Genomic DNA, 27,824 nt, shown 5'->3' with positions numbered 1-27,824 from the left:
CTCTGCTGGTTAGAGACACTTCACTGGATTCAGATTTATCTCTCCTTGAAATCCTCTCCTTCACTGCCTTCTGGCTCACCTTTCATCCACTGACCGGAGCCAGGCCTTTAAATGTTGGTGTTGGTTCTAGGTCTGGCCTCTTCCCATCTCCCTGCTGACAAAACAATTTTACTCACGTTAGTATGCTGAGAATTCCCGAATTATGTCTTCAGCCCAGACTCATTTACCAGTTACTGTTTGGAGACCTACATTTCCCACATTTCAAATTCGTTCTTTCCAGAGCTTAATAATTCTCTATAAGGTAGGCAGTATAACATGGTGGTGAAGAACCCAAGTTCTGGAATCAGAATGCTTGGTTTGAAGCCCAAAGTTCACGACTTTCCCACTGTGTGACCTTGGGAAAATTATTGTATCTTTCAGAGTCTCAATTTCCTTTTGTGGAAAATAGAATTGGTAATAGTAATGATCTCATAAAGTTGTTACAAGTTTAATGAGATAATACATGGGAATCACTTACAATAGTGCCTGACACATAGTAAGTACATGATTGGACTGGCAATTATTATATTATTATAAAAATTATTATTGTTATTATTATCATTTGTGATGTAATGTCCTCAGCACTGGTGAAGTAGTAACAGGCAGCCTGATGCCATGGACAGAGAGCCCAGGTCTTTCTCAAGAGGCCAATTTCAACTCACCAGGTATTGCTTGGGCTCCTACTATGTATTACAGACCACACTAAGGGTTTCCAAAGATGCATTGGACATAAGGTAATGGATGTAAACTTTATCTTGGAGGCAATAGAAGCCACTGGAGGTTTGATAGAGATGACAAGATGAGTGACAACATCTGATTTATATTTTAGGAAGATAATTCTGGAGGCAGTGTGAGGAATGAATTGGAGCAAGGAATGATGATCAGCTGGGTCACCAACTAGGAAACAATTACTGTTGTCAGGAAAAGGGGAACAGGTTTGGGGAAACATTTTAGGAAGTGGGACCTATAAGATCTGTGGCCAGGTCAGATGTGAGAAATTATTGCATCGTGAAGAAATAGGTTGATAGTATGAAACCAGCTGGCTGCCTAGAGAGAGCCCCAAAGGGTGGCATTCCAGTGGTGGATCCATGGACGTGTGACAGTCCATCTTGCAGACAAAAAGTTATGTTTGTCCTCACCTGGGGGTTATTCTATCTTTCAGAGTGTGGATTTTACATTGATAAAGTTCCCAATCACTGCCATGTAAAAACCATGCTGATGCAGTCATTAATCATAAGAAGTTCTAACTACCAAGTAGAATAGTTATTCTGGTGGCCTATCCGCACATGCTCTGCTTACAAAGCCAAATAAGGATGACAAATTGATTGTGATCCTACTTTGCAAGTAAAATAAACTGTATAATACTGATGACTAATGGCATAAAGCTGCCACTGCCTAAGACACTCCATTCATTATAGGATACACCAGACTATAGTGGAGACACCCACGAATTTTGTTTTCTGTTGGGATCCTGAATTGTATAGACCACATGCAAACCAGTCTTCTAGCGACACACTTCAGACATAGTGGAGGAAAGTGATGAGATTTAGCTTTCTTGCTTGTAATCCACGTTCATTGAGTGATGGTGTCAAATCAGAAGCAGCTTCCAGGAAGACAAAGAGAGTCTTCTCTTTGATCCACAGCTTCAGGTTTTCTGGTGGCCGAATACTTGCAACACCAGCTGTGGAAGTGCCCTTTGGGTTGTAGGTTGGCAGCTCTGGCAGTCATAATAAGAAGGGAAAAAGGAGGGGGAAGCCTAGAAGGGAATGGCATTCCACTGTGTCTCTTTCTGCCCTAATAGAACTGCTTTTCCTTCCAGCCCACAGCTAAGAATGTCCTTTATTGTCTTCTCTACTCAAGGAACAACCCTAATGAAACTCACAGAAGACAGGTAAGGATGATCCCCATCCCTGTCACTACAAAACCCATCTTTTATTGAGTAGTTCTGATATTTGTGCCCTCCTGCCAGCCTTGACCTGTTATTTTAATCAAATAGTTCTCTTTTCACTTATGCCTTAAACTTTGCACATTGACCCATCTGCTAATTTACTCTGCAATGACGTTGATAGAATTTCCTGCTGTTGGTGGAACTTTATAAATGACTGAATCACATTAAGGTAAATATTACCTTGCTGACTCAGTCTGCTGACGTGGAGCAAAATGTTAGCAAACCAAATTCTTAGGGGACTGTATTTTCTTTTATTTAAATTAGATTTATTTTGTGGATTGAGCACTGTGAGAGCAGTAAGAACTTGAAATATTATCATCCATAATTATAAAGGCAGGAAATAGAAAGGAAAGGCTTACGGTACCACAGGATAAAAGACAATTTGAATCAGGTGTGGAAAAATGTTGTCGACATAAAAGGATTATTTAGACCTAGCATAACACAAACATTGTTTGGGGTTTTACCACTTGTAGGTGAAAACTAGCAGCAACAGAGACATGTCATTTATTCATAGCTATGGCACCCTACTCCAGTACTCTTGCCTGGAAAATCCCATGGACGGAGGAGCCTGGTAGGCTGCAGTCCATGGGGTCGCTAAGAGTCGGACACGACTGAAGTGACTTAGCAGTAGCAGGGTGGCATATAGGAGATGATACTTTTCCTGAGTTAATGACTCTTTGTCTACATTTTAAAAAGTGGTATGGTCCACATGAGACAGTCCCCAGGGTGGGGCACTCTTGGGATTATTGACTGACTTATGTGAACAGGATGGAGAAAGGGAGGAAGAGCAAGTACAGGGAGGGTAAAGGACTTTATTCTGTACCATTCTTCTAGAAATGGGAATAGACTAACAGGATGGAGTAAGGTTTCCTGGAATTTGCACTCACACAGCACGTCTGATCTAGTCCTTGTTTTTCTCCATGTCTTTGCTTCCCATCTGTAACAAAAAGGGTCCTCCATACCACATGGAAGTTTCCAAGTCCTGTTACACCTTTAGCAGTGTCTATATATGCACTCATGCCATATGAGACGCACTGAAACCCCATTTTCAAAACAGAGGTTTCTTATTCCTTATGACAGAAGGGGAAACTGAGCCTTATCTTGTTCCTAAGAAAAGAGCAGAACCCACTATAGATGCAGGCTGCACATCCTTTCTGCTCCGCCTGCTGGTAATCAGAGACTCACGACACCCAAGAAGCCTGTGTGACTTCCCTTCAGGATTGGCCAAGGATTTTAAGACACTCTCAGACAGTGTCTCTATCCTGTGGACCACATGCAAGACTCCTAATCTCTCTCAGTCTTTATATATGATAGTATCTCAGTCTTAGTTTTCAAAGATGTCTTTCCTTTAGAGAAAACTCCTCTCTTAGCCATTCCTCACATCCTCCTGCAACCCAAGGCTGCCTAATGCTGTGTTATGCTGATTCCGCTCACTCCATGCCTGAGAGTTTGGCAAGAGACCAAGTTCACACATCCCTTGTGGATATTTTGTGTGCTACTGCTCATGGCCTCTGGGAAGTTGGAGAGGTCGAGGAAGGTCACAGATTTATAAACACTATTAGAACGCTGAGGCTTTCAGACCCATTTTGGTTATGCTGGTTCAAATTAGTCATCTGAATCCTACTTTGAATCTAGTTTTTTGTGCCTTTACTACTCTTAGTATCTTGTGCCAAGGAGAAGAGTGGGATTAGAATCTCTACTTTTCTGGAAGCAGCATTTAATATTTAAAGGATGAAGATACATCAAATAACAGCCAGAAATACTTTGCTAAAGGCTGAATGATTTGGGATTAGCAGATACAAACTATTATATAGAAAATGGATAAACAACAAGGTCCTACTGTATAGCACAGGGAACCATTTTCAATATCCTGTGATAAACCATAATGGAAAAGAATATGAAAAGAATGTATATAAGTGAATCACTTTGCTGTCCAGGAGAAATGAAGACAACATTGTAAATCAGACAAAGACTGAATGAGTTTTATATGGTGACCTCTTGGCCTAAACTACGGATCAGCTGGTAAAGCATGGCAATGTTTCACTGACACATCCCCAACCTTGTCAGCCTGTGGAGAGATGTGGACAAGCCAGAAAGTATTTAAAATACTTCCTCATGAGATTGGTGTAACGAATTAGGCTTTAGAGCTCCCAAACTGATAGTTTCTGAAATATATAACTTTCAGTGGTTTAGTTTATATTTTTTGAAATATAATAAATTTTATGATGATCAGTTGTCTCATTTGATCTTCATAATATCCATGCAAGACAGGGAAAGATGCATTATTAGACCAGTATAATAATGTGGAAACTTACAGAATTTTTTAAAACTTGCTGAAAAACAAGACATGAATTAGCAGAGATTCTCATTTCAACAAGAGCAAAAGATTTGGGGCATGTTAAAAGAAATAATATCAAAGGTACATTTGAAACCAGTCCTTGGCATCAGGTCCACACAGGGAAACCAGGGGAAGGTTGGAGTAATATAATGAAAATAATTATGTAAAGTATCATTTTTCACTGACTAAAGTTTTTTTTTTCTCTTTACCTTTAGTTCTCAGCAGTTTGATTATGATATGTCTGCCATGGCTGGTTTTTTTCTCTCTTTTTTTGCTTGTTTTTTGAGTTTTTCCTATTTGCTGAACTCCTTGAATTTAGAAATGTATGACTTTTATCAAATTGGGTGTCTCTGTAGCCATTATTTTTCAAATAGTTTTTTCTGCACTGGTCGTTTTCCCCTCTCCTTCTGGGATCTCAGTGACATACATGTTAAACCTCTTGGGTGTTATTCCACGTGTCCCTGAAGTTCTGTACAATTGTTTTTTGCAATTTTCTTTCTGTTCTTTATACTAGATTGTTTCTGTCATTCTATCTTCATGTTGACTTTCCTCTGACATCTCCTGCTGCTGCTTAGCGCATCTACTGAACTTCTTATTACAGATACTGTACTTTTTCAATCCTAAAATATCCATTTGGTTCTTTTAAATTTCCGTCTTTCCTTTTATTTTAGGTGTGTTTACCTTTACCTCATGGATTATATTGTTGTTATAGTTATATAACTATAATACTATAACTATAAAAATAGTTATTTTAACTCCTATTATATAATAACTATTATATTATAACATAATTCCAGTAGCTCAGGATTGGCTTCTTGTCTTCTCTCTCAAGACTTGGTCACATTTTCCAGGTGATTTGTATGGCAAACAATTTTAGTTTATATTCTAAACATTCTTAATATTAGATTGTTAAGGCTGAGTCATATTCAAATCCTATAGAGAATGCTGATTTGTTTGTTTGCTTTAGTGGGCAGTCGCCATGGCGAAGTTCAGATCACAAGTTCTATCTCTTCTGTGGGTGGTGGTTTTTATTTTGGTTCAGTTTTCAGTTTTTGCCAAGTTGCTTCGGGGCTCTCCTGCACATGTGCAGTTCAGAGATGAGCCCGGGACATACACAGCTTCATACACAGTTAGAAGGATCCCCTCTTCCAGCTCTCTCCTCTCTAGGATTCCCCACACGCTAATTTTCTCGGTGAGGGCCCCCTTTCCAAGTCTTCCAGCAAGAAAAATAGGGTTCCTTGTGGAGTTTTGGTCACCACATTGCTGGGTGCAGTTCTGTACTGAGGCCACCCTTGGGGCAAAGCCAGGAGTAATAAAAGAGAATAGAAACGGGATTTCCTCCACATTCTTTGGACCACAGGAACCTCTTTTCCCAGAGGCCAAAAGTATGGGGAACTTGCTTAGCTTCTCAGGTGACATCCCAGGCTACTGCCATGTGACTGAGACCACCCTCAGATTAAAGCTATGAAGAAAATGAAAAAAAAAAAAGGAATTCATTCCTGTATGGGTTATTTCTCTAGGTTTTAACTCTCCAATTCACCTGAATTTTTTGCTTTTCAGAGTTTTACTGTGTTTGCTTTCTTCATTTGTCCAGACATTTTTACATTCAACAGAAGAGACAGCAAATTTAATTCCATCTTACCTGCTGCTGCTTCAGTACTACAGATAAGAACACTGAGATTCAGAGAGTTTAGACAGCTTGTTCAGGTCAAAGAACGAAAATGGCAGAACTGGCATTCTGGTTCTGGATTCTGGATTCAGTCCAACTCATGTGCTTTGCATTCTATCATGTTGCTCTTTCAAGATTTCTTGGCGTCATCAGTTTGAAAAATAATTGACAATGTGTAGCAAGTTTTTTAAGGTTTCTTCATTAACATATTAATTTAAGTTAATTTAAGTGTTATTAGAATTACTTTAGTGTTAACTATTGCACGTGAGTCCCTAAAAACTCCCTGGATGGTCTTTCTCCTGATCTTAATAGAAAAATGCTTCAAATGCTTCGTCATTTGAAATGAGACCATGTCAAGGAAGTCCAACTCTTCCTATGAAAGAAACTAGAAATAGATACTCAATTTAATTAAATGCATTTTTGGTATCTATTGAGATCATATTTTTTCTTTGACCTAACTAATACAGTGAAATGCATTGAAAAGATATTTTACTATTGGGTCAGATGCATTTCTGGTTACACTTGGTTGTGATATTTTATTATTTTAAAGTAGAGCTGAATTCTGTTTTCTGTATTTTATTCAGAAACTTAAAATCAGTGTTCATCATTATGATTGGGCTACTGTTTTCCTTTATTTGACTACCTTTAGTTACAGTACTTTTTAATAATTTTTTTACATTATTACTTCTAGAATTAACCTGATATAGGTATGAGGTCCATCATTTTTCTCCAGGTGTTTAGGTGGTTTTTCTAAAATCATTTAGATGCTGGGTAAACCTTTACTACTGATTTAAAAGTTTAAACTTTCTCATAGGCTTGGGTTCTTTGCTGGTTTTCTATTCTGATGGACTGCATTTGTCTGTTCTTATGCTAGAACCTCATTATTTTAATTAGTTTTAACATGTGAAAGATAAGTCCTTCCTTACCTCTAATCCTGGGTGAAAATCTGGTCTTTAAGTGACTGGGTTTATTTTTCCCTACCATGTGCACTTCAAGTAATTATTTAAATTATTAAATATTCCAAAACGTACCTGACTTTTTGCTTGAATTGTATGAAAAGTACAGAATAATCTGAACAAAATAGCATAACATTATTACTGTATCGATTTCCTTACTTGAGGATATATCACTTCTCTTTTACGTTCCCCCGTAAGGTTTTGATATTTTCTTCAAATCAGTCTCATGCACTATTCATTAGGTTTCTTCTTCAGTCCGTCAGTTCAGTCGCTCAGTCGTGTCCGACTCTTTGCGACCCCATGAATCGCAGCACGCCAGGCCTCCCTGTCCATCACCAGCTCCCGGAGTTCACTCAGACTCGCGTCCATCGAGTCAGTGATGCCATCCAGCCATTTCATCCTCTGTCGTCCCCTTCTCCTCCTGCCCTCAATCCCTCCCAGCATCAGAGTCTTTTCCAATGAGTCAGCTCTTCGCATGAGGTGGCCAAAGTACTGGAGTTTCAGCTTTAGCATCATTCCTTCCAAAGAAATCCCAGATCCCAAGCTATAGATTAATTGCTTTATAGTGAACAAGTTTAGAAAATACAACAGAAAAGAAATTCATTCACGACGGAAGCAAAAATTTAAAATGTCTACATTTCTTTTTTGTTGTATTTTCTAAACTGTTGTTCACTATGAAACAATTAATCTATAGCTTGGGATCCATGGGCTTTTACTGAACTCCATAAAATTATTTTTTAAAATTTGCAAGTCAAGGAGATTATAATTTGCAGCAAAACAGGCCGATGCCTCCCAAACAGTTAAGGAATACTGGCCTGGGGGAAATCATTGCTTTGTAGATTTATTTCTTATCTAAACATTTTAAAGAACCATTTTATTAATTCTAGTATTTTTCTACTTTTGGAGTATTTTTCTAGCAAGATGGTTACATTATTTGCAGTTAATGATAACATCTGTCCTCTTTTCTAATATTTATAGCTGTTATGCCTCTTGAGTATCTTGGGTTGTTTGTTTTTTGATATTGAGTTGTATGAGCTATTTGTATATTTTGCATGTTAACCATTGTCAGTGACATCATTTCTTTTCCATTTTATTCATATCCATCATATATTTTTATTGTGATAAAATGTACATCCATAAAGCTTAACATTTTAAACATTTTTAAGCATACAATGTGGTGGCAGTAAGTTGTACAACCATCACCACTATCCAAGTCCAGAACTTTTTCATCATTCTAAACTGAGACTCTCCCCAGTCCCTGTAACCTCTGTTCTACCATCTATCTCCCTGGATTTGTCTGTTTTAGGTACTTCATATAAGTGGAATCATTTAATTTGTGTTCTTTTGTGTTTGGCTTATCTCACTTAACTTGTCTTCAAGGTCCATCCATATTGTAGCATGCATCAGAATTTCATTCATTTTTAAAGTCAGAATAATATTGCTTTGTATGTATATAATGCATTTTGTTTATCCATTTATTTGTCAATGGACATTTGAGTTGTTTCCATCTTTTGGCTGTTGTGAATAATGCTGCCATGAATACTAGCATGTAAATATCTGTTCAAGTCCCTGCGTTCAGTTCTTTGGGGGCATACATTAGAAGTAGTGCTGCTGGATTATATAGTAATTCTGTGTTTAATTTTTTGAGGAAACGGCATAGTGTTTTGTGTTTTCCACAGTGGCCTCACCATTTCACATTCTTACCAACAGTGCAGAGAGATTCCAATTTCTTCACATCCTTATTGATCATTTTCTGATTTTTTTTAAAAATTGAGAAAACTTTGGTTTATAATATTATGTAAGTTTTATCTGTACAATATATTTCTACTTCAGTGTACACTACAACATGGACACCACTAAAAATTTAGTTTCCATTCGTCACCATAGTCGATCCTCTTTAGCCATTTCACGTTCACTTACAAGACCTTTCCCTCTGACAGCTACTCTGTTCTTCGAATCTACATGTTTGTTTTTGGTTGGTTTGGTGTATTCACTTATATTTGTTTGTTTGCTTGCCTTTTATATTCCACATATGAGTGAAATCATACAGTACTTATTTTTCTTTCTCCATCTGGTTTATTTCATTTAGCATAATATCCCCTAGGTCCATCCATGCTGTTGCAAATGGCAGGGCGTTTTATGCGCTTATCTTTTCATGACTGAGTAGTATTCTATTGTGTATTCCTCGCCATACATACAGACACACACGTATACGCACATATTCTTATCCGTTCATGTTCTTTATTCATGTCGTGTTCATCCATTGACAGTCACTTAGGTTGTTTCTATACCTTGGCTATTGTAAATAATGCTAACATTGTGATGAATATAGGGGCGCATATGTCTTTTCTTATTAGTGTTTTCATATTCTTTGGATAAATACCCAGAAGTCAAGTAGCTGTTAGTTCTATTCTTAAGTTTTTGAGGAAAACCCATACTGTTTTCCATTAGTAGCTGTACCAATTTACATTCCCATCAGAGAATTCCCTTTTCTCCACATCCTTTCCAGCACTCTTTATTTCTTGCCATTTTGTTAATAGCCATTGAATAGGCTTAGGGTGATATTTCATTTTGGTTTTAATTTGCAATTCCCTGATTAATTAGTGATGTTGAACGTCTCTTTGTGTGCCTGTTGACTACCTGTATGCCTTTGTAAAAATATCAATTCAGGTCCTCTACTCATTTTTAAATTGGGTTGTTTTGTTGTTGCTGAGTTGTATGAGTTCTTTGTATTTAGATATTAATCTCGTATCAGATATGAAGCTTTTTAGTTTGATGTAGTCTGGTTTGCTGATTTTTTATTTCCTTTGCCTGAGAGTATATGCTCAGAAAGACATTGTTAAGACCGATGGCAAAGAGTGTACTACCTGTGTTTTCTTCTTGGAGTTTTATGGTTTCAGGTCTTACATTCATTTTTCTTTTTTTTTTTTTTTTTTTTTGTTGGCAAAGTAATGTCTCTGCTTTTTATTTTATTTTATTTTATTTTTTAATTTTAGTTTTTTTATTTTTTAAATTTTAAAATCTTTAATTCTTACATGCATTCCCAAACATGATCCCCCTCCCACCTCCCTCCCCATAACATCTTTCTGGGTCATCCCCATGCACCAGCCCCAAGCATGCTGCATCCTGCGTCAGACATAGACTGGCGATTCAATTCACATGATAGTATACATGTTAGAATGTCATTCTCCCAAATCATCCCACCCTCTCCCTCTCCCTCTGAGTCCAAAAGTCTGTTATACACATCTGTGTCTCTTTCCCTGTCTTGCATACAGGGTCGCCATTGCCATCTTCCTAAATTCCATATATATGTGTTAGTATACTGTATTGGTGTTTTTCTTTCTGGCTTACTTCACTCTGTATAATCGGCTCCAGTTTCATCCATCTCATCAGAACTGATTCAAATGAATTCTTTTTAACCGCTGAGTAATACTCCATTGTGTATATGTACCACAGCTTGCTTATCCATTCATCTGCTGATGGACATCTAGGTTGTTTCCATGTCCTGGCTATTATAAACAGTGCTGCGATGAACATTGGGGTACATGTGTCTCTTTCAATTCTGGTTTCCTCGGTGTGTATGCCCAGAAGTGGGATTGCTGGGTCATAAGGTAGTTCTATTTGCAATTTTTTAAGGAATCTCCACACTGTTCTCCATAGTGGCTGTACTAGTTTGCATTCCCACCAACAGTGTAGGAGGGTTCCCTTTCTCCACACCCTCTCCAGCATTTATTGCTTGCAGATTTTTGGATCGCAGCCATTCTGACTGGTGTGAAGTGGTACCTCATTGTGGTTTTGATTTGCATTTCTCTAATAATGAGTGATGTTGAGCATCTTTTCATGTGTTTGTTAGCCATCCATATGTCTTCTTTGGAGAAATGTCTATTTAGTTCTTTGGCCCATTTTTTGATTGGGTCGTTTATTTTTCTGGAATTGAGCTGCATAAGTTGCTTGTATATTTTTGAGATTAGTTGTTTGTCAGTTGCTTCATTTGCTATGATTTTCTCCCATTCAGAAGGCTGTCTTTTCACCTTGCTTTTATTTTCCTTTGTTGTGCAGAAGCTTTTAATTTTAATTAGATCCCATTTGTTTATTTTTGCTTTTATTTCCAGAATTCTGGGAGGTGGATCATAGAGGATTCTGCTGTGATTTATGTCTGAGAGTGTTTTGCCTATGTTCTCCTCTAGGAGTTTTATAGTTTCTGATCTTACATTTAGATCTTTAATCCATTTTGAGTTTATTTTTGTGTGCGGTGTTAGAAAGTGATCTAGTTTCATTCTTTTACAAGTGGTTGACCAGTTTTCCCAGCACCACTTGTTAAAGAGATTGTCTTTACTCCATTGTATATTCTTGCCTCCTTTGTCAAAGATAAGGTGTCCATATGTGTGTGGATTTATCTCTGGGCTTTCTATTTTGTTCCATTGATCTATATGTCTGTCTTTGTGCCAGTACCATACTGTCTTGATGACTGTGGCTTTGTAGTAGAGCCTGAAGTCAGGCAAGTTGATTCCTCCCGTTCCATTCTTCTTTCTCAAGATTGCTTTGGCTATTCGAGGTTTTTTGTATTTCCATACAAATCTTGAAATTATTTGTTCTAGTTCTGTGAAAAATGTGGCTGGTAGTTTGATAGGGATTGCATTGAATTTGTAAATTGCTTTGGGTAGTATACTCATTTTCACGACAGAGGAATACTCAGCAGGTAAAGGAACAGGAGAGTTGCCCACCAAACCAAACAAAAGAGGAAGAAGTAGGGAATCTACCGGAGAAGGAATTCCAAATATTGATAGTGAAAATGATCCAAAATCTTGAAATCAAAATGGAAACACAGATAAATAGCCTAGAGACAAGGATTGAGAAGATGCAAGAAAGGTTTAACAAGGACCTAGAAGAAATAAAAAAGAGTCAAAATATAATGAATAACACAATAAATGAGATCAGAAACTCTCTGGAGGCAACAAATAGTAGAATAACGGAGGCAGAAGATAGGATTAGTGAAATAGAAGATAGAATGGTAGAAATAAATGAATCAGAGAGGAAACAAGAAAAACGAATTAAAAGAAACGAGGACAATCTCAGAGACCTCCAGGACAATATGAAACGCTCCAACATTCGAATTATAGGAGTCCCAGAAGAAGAAGACAGAAAGAAAGATCATGAGAAAATCCTTGAGGAGATAATAGTTGAAAACTTCCCTAAAATGGGGAAGGAAATAATCACCCAAGTCCAAGAAACACAGAGAGTCCCAAATAGGATAAACCCAAGGCGAAACACCCCAAGACACATATTAATCAAATTAACAAAGATCAAACACAAAGAACAAATATTAAAAGCAGCAAGGGAAAAACAACAAATAACACACAAGGGGATTCCCATAAGGATAACAGCTGATCTGTCAATAGAAACTCTTCAGGCCAGGAGGGAATGGCAAGACATACTTAAAGTGATGAAAGACAATAATCTACAGCCCAGATTACTGTACCCAGCAAGGATCTCATTCAAATACATTCATTTTTAATCCATTTAATCTGGTGAGTTTTTTTTTTTCTTTTGTAATAGCCATCCCAATGGCTATGAAATGGTATCTCATTGTAGTTTTTATTTGTTAATCCTTAATGATGATGAATGTTGAGCATTTTTTCATTTGTTTATTGGCATATTCGTATATCTTCTTTAGAGAAATGTCCGTTCAAGTCTTTTGCCCATTTTTTAATTGGGTTGTTTTTTATTGTTGTCATTGAATTCTAAGAGTTCTTTACGTATTCTGGATATCAAGCCCTAATTAAATACATGACTTACATACAAATATTTTCTCCCATTCTGGAGTTATCTTTTCACTGTGTTGATAGTATCTTTTAATACATAAAATTATTTAATTTTGATTAATCCAATTTATCTTTTTTTTTTTTTGGCTGCTTTGTGCTTTTGGTTTTACATTTCAAGAAATCATTGCCAAACCCAAGGTCATAAAGCTTTCCCCTTTGTTTTTTCTAAGAGTCTTATAGTTTTAGCTCTTACATTTAGGTCTTTGATCCATTTTGAGTTAATTTTTGCTTATAGTTTGAAATAAGGGTGTAATTCCATTATGTTGAAAATGGATATCTAGTTTTCCCAGCACCTTGTGTTGAAAACACTTATCTTTTCCCCCATTCAATGGGTGGCACTCTTGTTGAAAATCACTTGACCATATATGCAAAGTTTTATTTCTGGGCTTCTATTCCATTGAATTGGCCTATACATGTGTCCTTATGCTAGTACCAAACTGTTTCAATTACTATTGCTTTCTAGCAAGTTTTGAAACCAGAAAGTATGACTCTCCCAACTTTTGCTCTTTTCCAAGATTGTTTTGGGTATTTAGATTCCTTTGAGATTCTGCATGAATTTTAGGATGTTTTTCTGTTTCTGCAGAAAAAAAAATGTCATTGGAATTTTGACAGAGATCGCATTGAATCTGTAGATCACTTTGAGCAGTATTGTCATCTTAACAATATTCAGTCTTCTGATCCATGAACATAAGCTGTCTTCCATTTATTTAGGCATTCTTTAATTTGTTTCATCAGTGCCATTGCATCTTTAAACTGACAACTAATATCTTTCAATCCTATGAATATTTTCCTGATCCTAAATTTTTCTTTGTGTGGAGGGGCACACACTGTTATTGTGTTAGAGATGATATATCTTTATCATGAATATGAATTAGAATTGCTTTATGTGTCCCCGTTTCTTATATGAGTTTGCTTCGAAGAGGAAATTTTCTTAATTTTCTTAAATTACTCCTCGTCTTTCCATCTTATGAGAATTTTTTTTAGTAGAGTGACTCAAAAGAGGAACAACTACATTTACTAGGATTTGGGATGAGTTCTGTCAAAGATCATGTAAATCTTTGTTGAAAATGTAAAGATCACAGGAAAAGAAGATGGGAAATTTTATATGTAGTGCAACTTTTTTTTGAGAAAGGTAGAGAATTAGTATGTCCAAGGTAGGGAGGAAGCCTGTGCCAAAGGAAAATAGTCAAGTGTAGATGTTGGATCACTATGTTGAGAATCTATCTCACCATCAACCGCAGGTTTTCTTCCTCAAGTCACAGACTTGCAGGCTGGTAGGCCCTTCTGTCAATTGATCTCAGCAGCTCTACATCTTGCAGGAATTATTGCAAGAGTCTGGCATGTATATGACATGCTTACCAATTTGCCAGCAATACAAAACACTTTCCCTGTCATACTAGTTCAGCTGTTTTTACAGCATTTTGGAAGAAAAGGGAAGGTTGAAATGTGTAGAACCAGATCACCGTTTTTAACTGGAAATTTCACATTTCTTGTAAACTTTGCAAGAGGGAAAAAACAAAGCATAATGAAACAACTGTGAGTCAAAAAATTACTATGTCTTTTCCAACTCAATGGCCTCACTTCACTGCTAAAGAAAATTATTCTCAGAGAGGTTGAATTATTTGCCTAAATTCATATAAGTAGTCAGTCAGAGTAGGATTTTTTTTAATTCACAGAATTAAAATGTTTAAATCCAATGGTTTTTTTTTTTTTTATTACGTTACATCAGTTCAGTTCAGTTCAGTCGCTCAGTTGTATCCGACTCTTTGCAACCTCATGATCACAGCATGCCAGGCCTCCCTGTCCATCACCGACTCCCAGAGTTCACTCAAACTCATGTCCATTAGGTTGGTGATGCCATCCAACCATCTCATCCTCTGTCGTCCCCTTATCCTCCTGCCCCCAATCCTCCCCAACATCAGAGTCTTTTCCAGTGAGTCATCTCTTCACATGAGGTGGCCAAAATACTGGAGTTTAGCTTCAGCATCATTCCTTCCAAAGAACACCCAGGACTGATCTCCTTCAGAATGGACTGGTTGGATCTCCTTGCAGTCCAAGGGACTCTCAAGAGTCTTCTCCAACACCACAGTTCAAAAGCATCAATTCTTTGGCACTCAGCTTTCTTCACAGTCCAACTTTCACATCCATACACGACTACTGGAAAAACCATAGCCTTGACTAGACAGACCTTTGTTAGCAAAGTAATGTCTCTGCTTTTCAATATGCTTTCTAGGTTGGTCATAATTTTCCTTCCAAGGAGTAAGCATCTTTTAATTTCATGGCTGCAATCACCATCTGCAGTGATTTTAGAGCCCCCCAAAATAAAATCTGACACTGTTTCCACTCTTTCCCCATCTATTTCCCATGAAGTGATGGGACCGGATGCCATGATCTTAGTTTTCTGAATGTTGAGCTTTAAGCCAACTTTTTCACTCTCCTCTTTCACTTTCATCAAGAGGCTTTTTAGTTCCTCTTCACTTTCTACCATAAGGATGGTGTCATCTGCATATCTGAGGTTATTGATATTTCTCCCAGCAATCTTGACTCCAGCTTGTGCTTCTTCCAGCCCAGCGTTTCTCATGATGTACTCTGCATATAAGTTAAATAAGCAGGGTGATAATATACAGCCTTGACGTACACCTTTTCCTATTTGGAACCAGTCTGTTGTTCCATGTCCAGTTCTAACGGTTGCTTCCTGACCTGCATATAGGTTTCTCAAGAGGCAGGTCAGGTGATCTGGTATTCCCATCTCTTTCAGAATTTTCCACAGTTTATTGTGATCCACATAGTCAAAGGCTTTCGCGTAGTCAATAAAGCAGAAATAGATGTTTTTCTGGAATTCTCTTGCCTTTTCCATGATCCAGCGGATGTTGGCAATTAGACCTCTGGTTCCTCTGCCTTTTCTAAAACCAGCTTGAACATCAGGAAGTTCATGGTTCACATATTGCTGAAGCCTGGCTTGGAGAATTTTGAGCACTACTTTACTAGCATGTGAGATGAGTGCAATTGTGTGGTAGTTTGAGCATTCATTGGCATTGCCCTTCTTTGGGATTGGAATGAAAACTGACCTTTTCCAGTCCTGTGGCCACTGCTGAGTTTTCCAAATTTGCTGGCGTATTGAGTGTAGCACTTTCACAGCATCATCTTTTAGGATTTGAAAGAGCTCCACTGGAATTCCATCACCTCCACTAGCTTTGTTTGTAGTGATGTTTTCTAAGGCCCACTTAACTTCACATTCCAGGATGTCTGGCTCTAGATGAGTGATCACACCGTCATGATTATCTGGGTCATGAAGATCTTTTTTGTACAGTTCTTCCATGTTTTCTTGCCACCTCTTCTTAATATCTTCTGCTTCTGTTAGGTCCATACCATTTCTGTCCTTTATCGAGCCCGCATTTGCATGAAATGTTCCCTTGGTATCTCTAATTTTCTTGAAGAGATCTCTAGTCTTTCCCATTCTGTTGTTCTCCTCTATTTCTTTGCATTGATCGCTGAGGAAGGCTTTCTTATCTCTTCTTGCTATTCTTTAGAACTCTGCATTCAGATGCTTTTATCTGTTCTTTTCTCCTTTGCTTTTTACTTCTCTTCTTTTCACAGCTATTACATAGCTTACCTAATTCACTGTATCTGTATGCATATTGTTATCCTTTTTCTTATCTGTGGAATAATTAAATGGTAGCAACTACTATACATATAATATGTGGAAATACAGAAGTATATATGCATTTGTGTGTACATATTTATGTGTGTGTGTATATATATATATATATATAAAATCTTCTATTAATTGCTTATTATGTACTGACAACCTAGAATACCTTTTTCAATTATAAGAGAAAATAATAACATCTACCTTGTAAGGTTGCTATGGGAAATATATTATTTATTATGTTTTATGTAGATGGGGATACTGAGTCAGAAAAGGCTCAAGGCCACTTTACCGTAAATGTAGAAACCTGGATTTGAGCCCAGGAACCATGGCCCCAGTGTCCCACATGCCTAATCACTGCACTATAGAGTTTCCCACAGTTTTACTACTATATACAGTTTTAAATTTAAAATAAACCTAAGCCTACATAACTCACCACCCCAAACCCTCTGACTTCTTCCAGAAAGCAGTTCCCCTGAAAGCATGTGCCCTCTACACATTTTATCTTTGCGGCCTTTTAACAACATAGCTTGGAAATAGTCCTCACAAAGAGGTACAGAGGTAGAATCAGCAATTGGCAGATGGGGTTAAGAGGTTAAGCATCTTGCTTATTGCTTAAGGAGTTGGAGAGAAAGCCAAGAACGCTTGGCTCAAACTGCTGAGTAGAAACCAAGAGACCACACTTCTCTCTCCTTCCCAGTCAGCCTTTGGTTTGGTTGAGAGTGTGGTTTTGCCATCAGTATCATGGGGGAAAATGACATATTCTGAACACATCACTTGATTCCTGGAGCAGAATGATTGCAGGCTGTCATTACCAAGGGGCATAATTCTGAAAGCTTTTTCTAAATTTAAAAGTAACAGGAGAGAAAAAGAGTCTTCAGATACTTTGTGCTTGAAAGCACCTGGATTCATTCCATTTTGAAGTGCTTTTCATGCAGATACAAGAAGATTTGATGACAAAATAAAGAGAAATGGAGCAGAGCACTTATTTACTCTCTTCTCCTTCTGACTGAGAGATAATATGGTGTCTCACTCAGTCCATGGGAAGGTCCTTACCTCTCTGTGCCTCTGTTTCTCTGACTGTGAAATGAATACTGTAACGATCATCCCTACCTCCTAGAAGTGTTGGAAGGATTAGCAAAGCCAGCCACCTAGTAGATGGTGCTGTTACATTTGTGGTTATTGTTGGGGGTTTTAACAAAGAATTAAGGGATCACCTTAAATCCTCATGGACACATCCCACTTAAATCATCACAGCATAGCCAAGAATAATTCAGAGTAAGTCCCTGGCCCTCCACGCCTCACATCCCTCTCTGAAGCTTTTAACCTTTGGCTGGTCTCTCCCTACACAGAGGGATATGGGTAGAAAAGACTGCTTTGGCATGGCGTCAGGTAAAAATGATTGTTTCCTTTGTCTAATGGTTCTAGCAAGACTTCCTCCAGATGGGATCACACAGGCAATGTCTCTAGAGGAAGTTTGTCTAAGGGCTTCTCATATTGAATCTCAATGATGGTAAAAAAGAACCCACCTTAAAGCAGTTCAGTAGGTCTGGGAACAGATCGATGTGTGAGAGCAGAGTGGTCCTGCGCTTCTCATAGTCTCCCTCTGGAGGACTGCTGTTAGGAAGGACAAAGAAAAGGCATAGCCTTGGGGTCCCTAGGTTGAGTTTGAAGTGGCTCATCAAAATAAGAAATTTCCTCAACATCCTTTCATCTTGAAAATGAATGTGCATTTGTATTCTGTTCTGTAACACACCAGTGTTTAACTTCACATAAAAATCATGTTGCGTCCTTTCTCAAATTTTGGAGTATAATCTATGCCCTAGGAAAAAACATTATACACACAAACACACACACATATCTTCTGTGTCTTTGTGCACAGTTCACCGTCCTATACCAAGTTTGGATGCCACATATGTAGTAGAGACAACACAGACTTTGTACCAGGACCAGCCTCGGCTCCAGTCTGGGCTCTACCAGCACGTACATGTTCTGTACCTCTTAAATCTGTTTTCTTTTCAAATGAATGGTGAAGATAATAAACACCATTGGGTGGCGTTGTGATGCTTTGTGAAGTAATGCATGGAAAGAGCCACGCAGAGACCCTAGCACAGCATGGATGCTCAGGAAATACAGCTTCCCCTGCTCACCCACTATCTGGCATGTGGCATAGATAAAGGGTAACATCTGACAGACCAGCAGCCACAAACATTCTTATCTGGATGAAGCCAGCAAGGCAAGCTTCAGAAACAGCAGCATCAGACATGGTAGAGTTCTCATATTCAAATCTAGACGGCTAAGACCAACACATTTTCTGTGGGCTAACCAAAAAAAATCTGCTATTGGTCAACATCTGGCTTATCCATCACCTCCTAGTCCCTTGGCCTTCCGGGTAGGAACTTGAACCTTAGATTTCGCACTCCCTTTGACAGGCTCAGAATGCTTCCTTGTGAACTGTGGTTCAGCCTTTGATACTCACCATCAACAATTTTTTAAAATTATTAAATATTTTAAGTATAACAAAAGTATACAAAGAAAGGATTGTAAACCCTCATTATCTACCACCAAGCTTGTGAAATAAACTGCTACATGTTTTGACACCCCCCTTTCTTTTATCAGAGATATTACTATCCTGAAAGTAGGATTTATCTTCTTAATGGCTGTTGTATATTTTTGCATACCCATGAATAATGTATTTTTTCATATTCAGTTTTATAATAAACTACCATACTGTGTTCTTCTTGAGCTTGCTTTTTACACTTAACATCATGTTTTTGAAACTTTTTCTATGTAGATACGTGTAGCTACACTTGGTTCATTTTAACTAATGTATACTTTCTGTTGCATTGCATTATATTGTAATACTGTACCACAATGTACTAATCTATTCTCTCATTAATATACAATTAGTTTGTTTCTAACTTTTCACCATTATAAACAAAGTTGCATTGAACATTCTTATACTTGTCTCCCAGAAGGTGGGAAACAAGATTTCTCTGATATAGAGATATATATCTAGGGATTGAATTGCTAGGTCTTTGGTATGTGAATATGTAACTTCAGTAGACATGAGTTAATTGTGCTCCAAAAGGGCTGCACCAATTTACACTGCCATTAGTGATTATAAGAATTTTCATTTCCCAACATTCTACTGATGTCTTGTGTGATTCTCCTATTCTTCTAAAACAGATATGCCCACATTTTGACTTGTGGATTGGATTATCTGGTGTGAACCTAGTATACTCCTACCTATTCCCACCTCCAGCCCAACATTGCTCCAAAGTGTAAAAAGGAAGTCCTATCTTTTGGAGAGAACTGTAGCTTTTTCCAGCGTGACCAGAACAGCAGACTCTTGTCTATTATCTGCCATAGAACTGTCTACTTTCAGCTTCCATCCAAGAAAGTGACTCTGGGCTCCTCGTTCTCTGTTGCTCAGAATTTGGCAGAGTGTCACTCTATCCTCTGCCCCTGCAAACACTCCTTGTGGTCAGTAGGACTAAGCTCAGGTACATCAAACTGACCATCTTAGATGCCACCAGCACCAGGAGAGACCCTGTCCTTATTGAACAAAGAGGAGTATGGAACTAAAGGTTCTCACAGGATAAAAATATGTATTTGGGCAACCCTGACTATAGAGCCTACTTTGCACCACTCCCATCTCTTACAAAATATGACTCAACTAGGGGAAAGGGTTAGTGATGGGGAAGGTCTTACAGGGATTTGTTTGCAGCCAAGTAGTGCCATAGGAAACTGCATGGTGAAAACCACTCTGCAAATGAGTAATAAACCAAAATAGAGTTGTATACAGAGGAGTTTGTTTGGACAAATTTATCATGTTGCCCTGTGATTAAACTGTTGTTCCTGTCCTTTATGCTAGCTTAGGACAGCTCAGGAATTTGGAAATTCCTTGATGGGCTCCTTTTAATGAACTTCAGTTACTGGTCTGCACTTGACCCTCTGTCGTACTGTAGACTACTCCTGCCTGTCAAATGTAGCCTCTCCAGTTACCAGCAGATTCCCAGGTTCTGCTTCTATTTCAACCATTGGTCCTAACATAAAATCAGATGCAGGACTCTGAGCTGGAAGGAAGCTGGTAGATCTTATAGTTCCACACTTTCACTTTGCATTTGAGAATGGCAACCCACTCCAGTACTCTTGCCTGGAAAACCTCATGGGCGGAGGAGTCTGGCAGGCTGCAGTCCATGGGGTCGCAAAAAGTCGGACACGACTGAGCGACTTCACTTTCACATTTCACTTTCATGCATTGGAGAAGGAAAAGGCAACCCACTCCAGTGTTCTTGCCTGGAGAATCCCAGGGACGGGGGAGCCTGGTGGGCTGCCGTCTATGGGGTCGTACAGAGTCGGACACGACTGAAGCGACTTAGCAGTAGCAGTAGCAGTTGAGAAACCAAAGGTTGACATGTGTTAGAAGTGGCAGAACTAGAATTCAATTCAGTCTGTCTTCCTGCAAAGTCCATGCTCTTGTGAATGGTACTGAAGCCATGGGAAGAATGAGACTGCTTTGTAAGACAGTGTGAAAAAGTGAAAGTCGTTCAGTTGTGTCTGACTCTGCAACCCAATGGATTGTAGCTCCTCTGTCCATGGAATTCTCCAGGCCAGAATACTGGAATGGGTCACCGTTCCCTTCTCCAGGGGTTCAGTGTAGATGTAAGAATAAGGGGATCTGGGTTCTGGGGCACTCCAATCTTTAAAGTTCTAGAAGAGAAGGAAAAGCTTAGTCAGAAATATGAGAAAGGACAACTGATGTGGGAGATGGAGAGAGGATGCTACAATGGAAGTCAAGAGAAGAAAGCATTTTTAATTGAGAGAGAGGAGTTAACTGTGTTGCTGTTAGAGAGTGAGTAAGAGGAAGGCAGAGAAGTGACCACTGAATTGAGAATGCGGAGATCATTGAGGACCTTGAAATAGGCAGTTTCAGCAGAATTGTTGAGTCAAAAGTCACTGCAAAATGTGCTAAAAGGTGAGGGGTTTCCATTTTAAATTGAGGGGTAAAGACATTTTTAGCCCCTTTTCTTGCAAAAAGCACCCACAATCAGGAGAAGGTGAAACAAAACCACAAAGTCCATCTTTGAAGAAATTAAAACCGTAAGAACACAGGACAGAAAGAATACAGAGAGTGGCAAGCAATGTAAGCAGTGTGGAGAGGAGTCATATGTAATAAGAGATACTGAAGAGGAAATAGCTTTGTAGCCTTGCAGAACCTTGGAAAGCTCAAAACCTGGACCTGTCTTCTGCTACTGCAGAAGGCAAGAAAGTGTTACAGGGTGAAGACTGGAACATGTTTAAAAGTTTATCTAAGGATCTTTTCAACCTTCAGAACCACTTGCTTCCACTACAGTTTGAAAAATTCCCCCTTTTCCAACTCCACTAGGAAAGAGAAGTGTATTCTCTGGCAAAATTAAACAAGAAAGGTTTCATGGACAGACACCACACAAGGGAGATTATGGAGACATATGCCCAACAAATATTGCTACTTCCAACCCTCTCCCTTGTCCATTCCAGAATTAACGCCTAAGGAAAGAGTTTGAAAACTACTTCACTGTAGAAATAATCATTTCAGAGGGGGGAAAATGTTCATACCCTGATGCATCAGTGGATGACCCATCCAACAAAGAATCCTGTTGATAAAAGCTGATCATCCACCAGCTGGGATGCCCCACCATGCATGCACGTTTTCTCAAGTGGCACTAGTGGTAAAGAACCTGGCTGCCAGTGAAGAAGATGTGAGAGACGCGGGTGTGATCCCTGGGTCAGGAAGATCCCCTGGAGGAGGGCAGGGCAACCCACTCCAGTATTTTTGTCTGGAGAATCCCGTGAACAGAGGAGCCTGGTGGGCTACAGTCCATAGGGTCACACAGAGTCGGACACAACTGAAGCAACCCAGCACACACGCACGAACCATGCGCACAGAGCTTCCAACCAGTCTTAGTCTTGTTCATTCACTATGAACAGATAGATAAAGATCACTTTACATTTGAAATCTCTACCAGGAAAAACTGGGAAGCAAGTACTCTTTCAAGAAGTTTTGTTTTGAAGAGACATGCAAATGAATTGGTCAATAGCTAGAGGGACATGTGGGGTCACAGAGGATTTATTTTGTTAAGATGAAAGGTACTAGAGTATATTTATATGCTGGTAATCGTCTCCAGTATTTTTTTCCTGACTTGAAACAAATGTGTAGTCGCAAATATTTAGAAAAAGCCTTTATAGTATGTCTGCTTCTAGTTAGGATGTAGAGAGATGTGAAAAACCTTCATTTCCATGGTCAACCAGAAAAGCCCAGACGAAATAAAATTCATATGTTCCACTGGGGCTAGCAAACATACAGGAAGCACTGATGAGATGAGAGAGAAACAAGCCCAGAACTGAGCAGACATCTGCAGAAGCTTCTGTACTTGATGGTGGCTACCTGATCTGGGTTTGGGAAATTAGAAATATGGGTGACCCATGGACAGACCTCTCAGGCATGAGGAAAAGTCAGCTGAACCTTAGACAACAATGTGCACCAGAGAGCTGGATTATCTTAAAGGGCCCCAGTGAAGAAAAATTTCTCAGCCTAATAATTCTTTCCTTTCATCCAAACCTCTGCAGTTTCCCAAGAAAGTAGCGGTGAAAGAGTTGTTGAAAATGAGAAAGAAATCACTTAATCCCATGGATACTTGTGGTGCTTGCTTGGATTCCGGAGTCCTAAGTCAAGCAAAATTATCTGAAGCTGTGCCTAACTCCCATCTCAAATACAGAAAAGATCACAAAGACAGGGCTGGGAACTGGGTTAATAACAGGGAATACAGTCTAATTAAAGCCGTATCCCAACCGAAGATCAACCTAACTCAAGAGAGGATCTAAACATTGAGCACCACCCCTCCCCCAGCTCACAAAGATAAAAGGCTTACATCTGCAGTGAGTCAAAAAAAGCAAATCAATGTTATACCTAAGTTTCCACTGCTTTTAAAAAAGTCCATCCAGAATTCTGTATCCATTGAAAATATCCTTAAAATTAAAGGCAAAATCAAGACATTTTGAGAAAGAAAAAATAAGCTGAGAGAATCATTACCAGCATATCTGTTACAAAATAAACAAATAAATGTTAAAAGAAATTTTTCAGAGAAAAAAATAATACCAGGTGTAAACTATCCATAGCAACACATAAAAACAACAACCAGAAATGATAACTATTTTCTTTTTCATTTATATTTTTATTTATTTGTTTTTGACTGTGCTGGGTCTTTGTTGCTGCATGAGTTTTTCTCTGGTTGTGGTGAGCAGGGGCTACTTCTCTAGTTGTCGTGTGTACAGGCTTAATTGCTCCCCAGCACGTGGGATCATCCCGGACCAGGGATTGAACTACTGTCTCCTGCATGAGCAGGTGGATTCTTCACCACTGAGCCACCAGGGAAGGCCAACTATTTTCATAATTTCATAAAAAGATGATTATTTAAGTCAGAAAGAGTTAACACTGTATTTTGGAGTATATTACATACAGAAGTAGAATACATGACAACAATAGCTCAAAGGATGACAGAGAATTACATGGAAGTATAATACTAAGAGGTTTTTCCATTATATGAGAAGCAGCATGATATTAACTTATTATAAAATAAGGATAAATATCATAATCCATATAGCGACTGCTGAAAGGAAATGAAAGGGAGGATATCACTAGAGATCCTACAGATATTAAAAGAGAATGAAGGAATAAGAGAAAAGTAATAGAAATAAATTCAACAATTATAATGGATATTAATAAATACCTATGCATGTTACTATAGATAAATTATACCTAACTTTAAAAAATATAACGATGGATCTTTGGTTCAACATGCATCCTGATGTCATTAATCCTACTGGCCTACTCTGAGATAAAAATCGTAAAGAGGACATGATGTTTATGCATTATAAACAAATGATTAGAGTTGGTTATGGGACTTCATGACTCCAAAGTAGCAGCAAAATGTCTTTAGTTAATCTTTGCTGTTCTGTTCAGTTCACTCCATGTTTTGGGTAGCCAACAGTAGAGCCCTGAGACATCTGGAAATGTTGTGAGTGTAGCATTAGTGGTTAATTGTGATGCATGTTTACTGTATCATTGAGGTTCCAAGGCCAAAAACTGCAGGACATTTGAGGAAAGTCAGTTCCACAGAAGCTCTTTTACTAGGAGGCAAAAAGTAGCCAATTCAGAGCTGATGCTGGGTATCAGAGGGGTGGTGGTGGAGTTTATTTTTTATAGACTGAAAATGTAGTAGACATTGCCTAACCCCAAGGTGGATTTTGCAGTAGAAGAGTCACTGGGATACTTGGGGTAAAAAGTTGTTGAAGTGCTTCTTGATGTACTTATGTACATTCCTCCTTTAATGGTTTCCTCAGCAAATATTAAAATGTCACAATATAACTGGAATCCCAGAAAGTAATCTTCAAAAAATGTAGAAAAATTCCCAGGGTAAGAGAAAGCCCAACAGACACTGTAACTGATTCTCCCCACACCCTCCCCCTACAAACCAGCATCGTACTGGGTGCAGAGTGAGTGCTCAGTAAATAGTTGTGAAAATGAATGAATGGATGGATGGATTATCCCAAGTGGAGTCATTCATTCAGCAACAAATCACTCAACTACGTCCATCATTAAGTATTGCAGGAGTTGCAAAAGGAACACGAGACATGTGACCTGAAAACCCTTAACTTCTAAGTAGGAACACTGGCAGACAAGTGAAACCACCAAGGAAAAGAGGAGACTCTTTAATAGCAGCCTGTTTCCGTAGGATTCCCAGACTCTCTCATTTCCCAGGAAGATAACATTTCATTTGGTAATACCCAAGTTCTCAGAGAGGAGACGTTCTTATCAACCCCTTTAAAAGACCTTTCTCCAAGCTTTCTTTCATTTCTAAGAGAGCATGAAAAAATAGGTCTTTATTAATAGTTCTATTGTCCCAGAATTAAAACAGACCCACAATTTCCATGAAACCATCTGTTCTGTTTGCTTGGATGTTGTGGGAGCTTAGAGAAAGGGCATGGAGTAGGGAGATGGGGCCATAAGTCATCTGATCTTTTACCAACTAAGGGTGGTGTAAGGGAAGTGTGACCACTGCTTGGGACCAGTGAGCTCATCATATCTCGCCGGACACATCAAGGATAAGGACAGCTCCCAAAACAGCCTATGCTTGTTCTGGTACCAAAAAAATAGAAAGCTCAAGAAAACACTTGTAAGGAAAGGAAATAGGCTTAGAGAAAACACCCCCGTTCCCAGACATTTTTTGGCAGAGAAAAAATACAAAGCAGCCAGGGAATCTTTTCCACACCCCCAGTATCCCGTTTTTCTTTCCTCTTTTTAAAGTTCCAGTTTTAACACAATACACCAATTTTAGTGTTACCAAAATTTCCTAGACCTCACTAGTCAATGACCAAAGACAAGACCACATTTACTTTTTTGGTTCACATTTCCTTTCAGTGCCCTATCTGCGTCCACCTAATTAGAAATTATCCTCCGACTCCATATTGCACCTCAGCTATACCAAGGAGTTTCAGCGTATGACCCCTATGACTTAGGAACAAACCCCAGTTTTCTGTCTCAGCCACACTCTCCTATCCCAGCATCACCATCCTGCCACCTTGTTGGCTCTTGTTGCTGTTGTTCCGTTGCTCAGCCGTGTCCGACTCTGCAACCCCATGCACTGTAGCACACCAGGCTTCCCTGTCCTTCACCAACTCCCGGAGCTTACTCAAACTCATGTCCGTTGAGTCAGTGATGCCATCCAACCATCTCATCCTCTGTCGTCCCCTTCTCCTCCTGCCTTCAGTCTTTCCCAGCATCAGGGTCTTTTCAAATGAGTCACCTCTTTCCATCAGGTGGCCAAAGTATTGGAGTTTCAGCTTCAGCATCAGTCCTTCCAATGAATATTCAGGATTGATTTCCTTTAGGATTAACTGGTTTGATCTCCTTGCAGTCAAAAGGACTCTCAAGAGTCTTCTCCAACACCACAGTTCAAAAGCATCAATTCTTTGGCTCTCAGTCTTCTTTATGGTCCAGCTCTCACATCCATACATGACTACTGGAAACACCATAGCCTTGACTATATGGACCTTTGCTGTTACCCTCATGAAAAGGCTGACCTGCAGGGCAAAGCTGCCCTCTGCCAGGTGAATGCTAATGCCACCCTCCCCCTACCGTGGTGGCCTCATGGGGGACTCTGCTCTCATCTTTAACCCTCCTTCTAATGCACAGGTCTATGCTCTTTCTCATAACCCAACAACAGAGTTGAGATTAAACTATGGCTTTTCATGGAATTTATTAAAATGTGGGAGTTCTGTAAAGAGGTACAGCATAGAGAATGGTTTATAATCACATGGACCCAGGCCTGGCCTACAGTCAATTACTACCAGGTCAGCTTCTGCCTGGCTACTGTCCACATGTAGCCAATGAAGCCTATTCCCTCCTCTACCTCTTCAGCAAATATTTTTTGAATGTCTTTAATGTTCCAGGTATGTCATAAACACAGAAGATCAGTGGAGACCCAAACAGACATGGCCCAACCCTCATGGAGTTTAAAGTCTGGAACTGAAACAAATGAACTAAACTGAACTGAAGATGACTTATAAAATGTCCTAAGTGCTAGAAAGCAAAAATTGTGGGATGCCCTGTAAAGTCTGATTGAGGGAGCTAATTGTCCAATGAAGCTACTTTGAGCAATTGATATTTAGCTTGGGATTGAAGGCTGGGAGAGAATTAGCCCAGTGGAGAGCTGGGCAAAGACTATCTCCCATCCCTAGGCAGCAGTAACTGCAGGTGTGAAGGATCTGTTGGAGAAAGGAGCTAGGGATGACCAGTGGCACTCAGATGAAGGGAGTAGGGGCAGAGTGGTGCAAGCTGAGACTGTCAGGGAGGGAGAGAACCATGCCATGCAGGCACTTGAAGATTGTGGTAAGGATTTGAGATCTTATGCCAAGTGTAATCAGTTGCTATGAAGGGTTTTGAGCAGGGGAGTGAATGGCATGTTTTGACACATAGTTTAAGAACACGTGGAGATTGGACAGCAGAGGGTTGAAAAGGCAGTCTGATAGCTAATGACTTTCCCAATAGTCTAAGTATGAAATGATGGTGGCCCAGGCCATGAGGTAGGCAAAAGAAATAGAAGCGTCAGTCTCAAGAAAACTTTAGAACACAACTAATGGGTAGAGGGGGTCAGAGAAGGCTTCCAGTTGGATGATTTGGGCAGCTTGGCACGTGAGCCAATATCTGGGCACTGATAAGAGAAGCAGACAATAATCTGTATGTCTCCCAAAGTCTAAGTGCAGGTCAGTTCAGTCACTCTAAGTTACTTGACCTTAAATATTCCACCTTATAAGCATCAGCAACCTCAGTTTAAACCCTATTCAATTTGTCTTTTAAAA

General features: G+C 39.1%; 1 protein-coding gene across 1 annotated transcript in view; it reads left to right on the top strand.

Moving 5' to 3' along the window:
• ANTXR1 (ANTXR cell adhesion molecule 1) overlaps nucleotides 1–27,824 on the top strand; it is a 264,134-nt gene that overhangs the window by 29,466 nt on the left and 206,844 nt on the right. The window contains exon 3 of the mRNA XM_015094293.3: nucleotides 1,859–1,930. Coding sequence (XP_014949779.2) covers nucleotides 1,859–1,930 — 72 coding nt within the window. The remainder of the gene's footprint in view (nucleotides 1–1,858; nucleotides 1,931–27,824) is intronic.

Source organism: Ovis aries, chromosome 3 (genome assembly GCF_016772045.2).
Source record: "Ovis aries strain OAR_USU_Benz2616 breed Rambouillet chromosome 3, ARS-UI_Ramb_v3.0, whole genome shotgun sequence".
Classification (NCBI taxonomy): domain Eukaryota; kingdom Metazoa; phylum Chordata; class Mammalia; order Artiodactyla; family Bovidae; genus Ovis; species Ovis aries.
The sequence above is the reverse complement of the archived record's forward strand: the minus strand, read 5'-3'. Positions and strand labels throughout refer to the sequence as shown.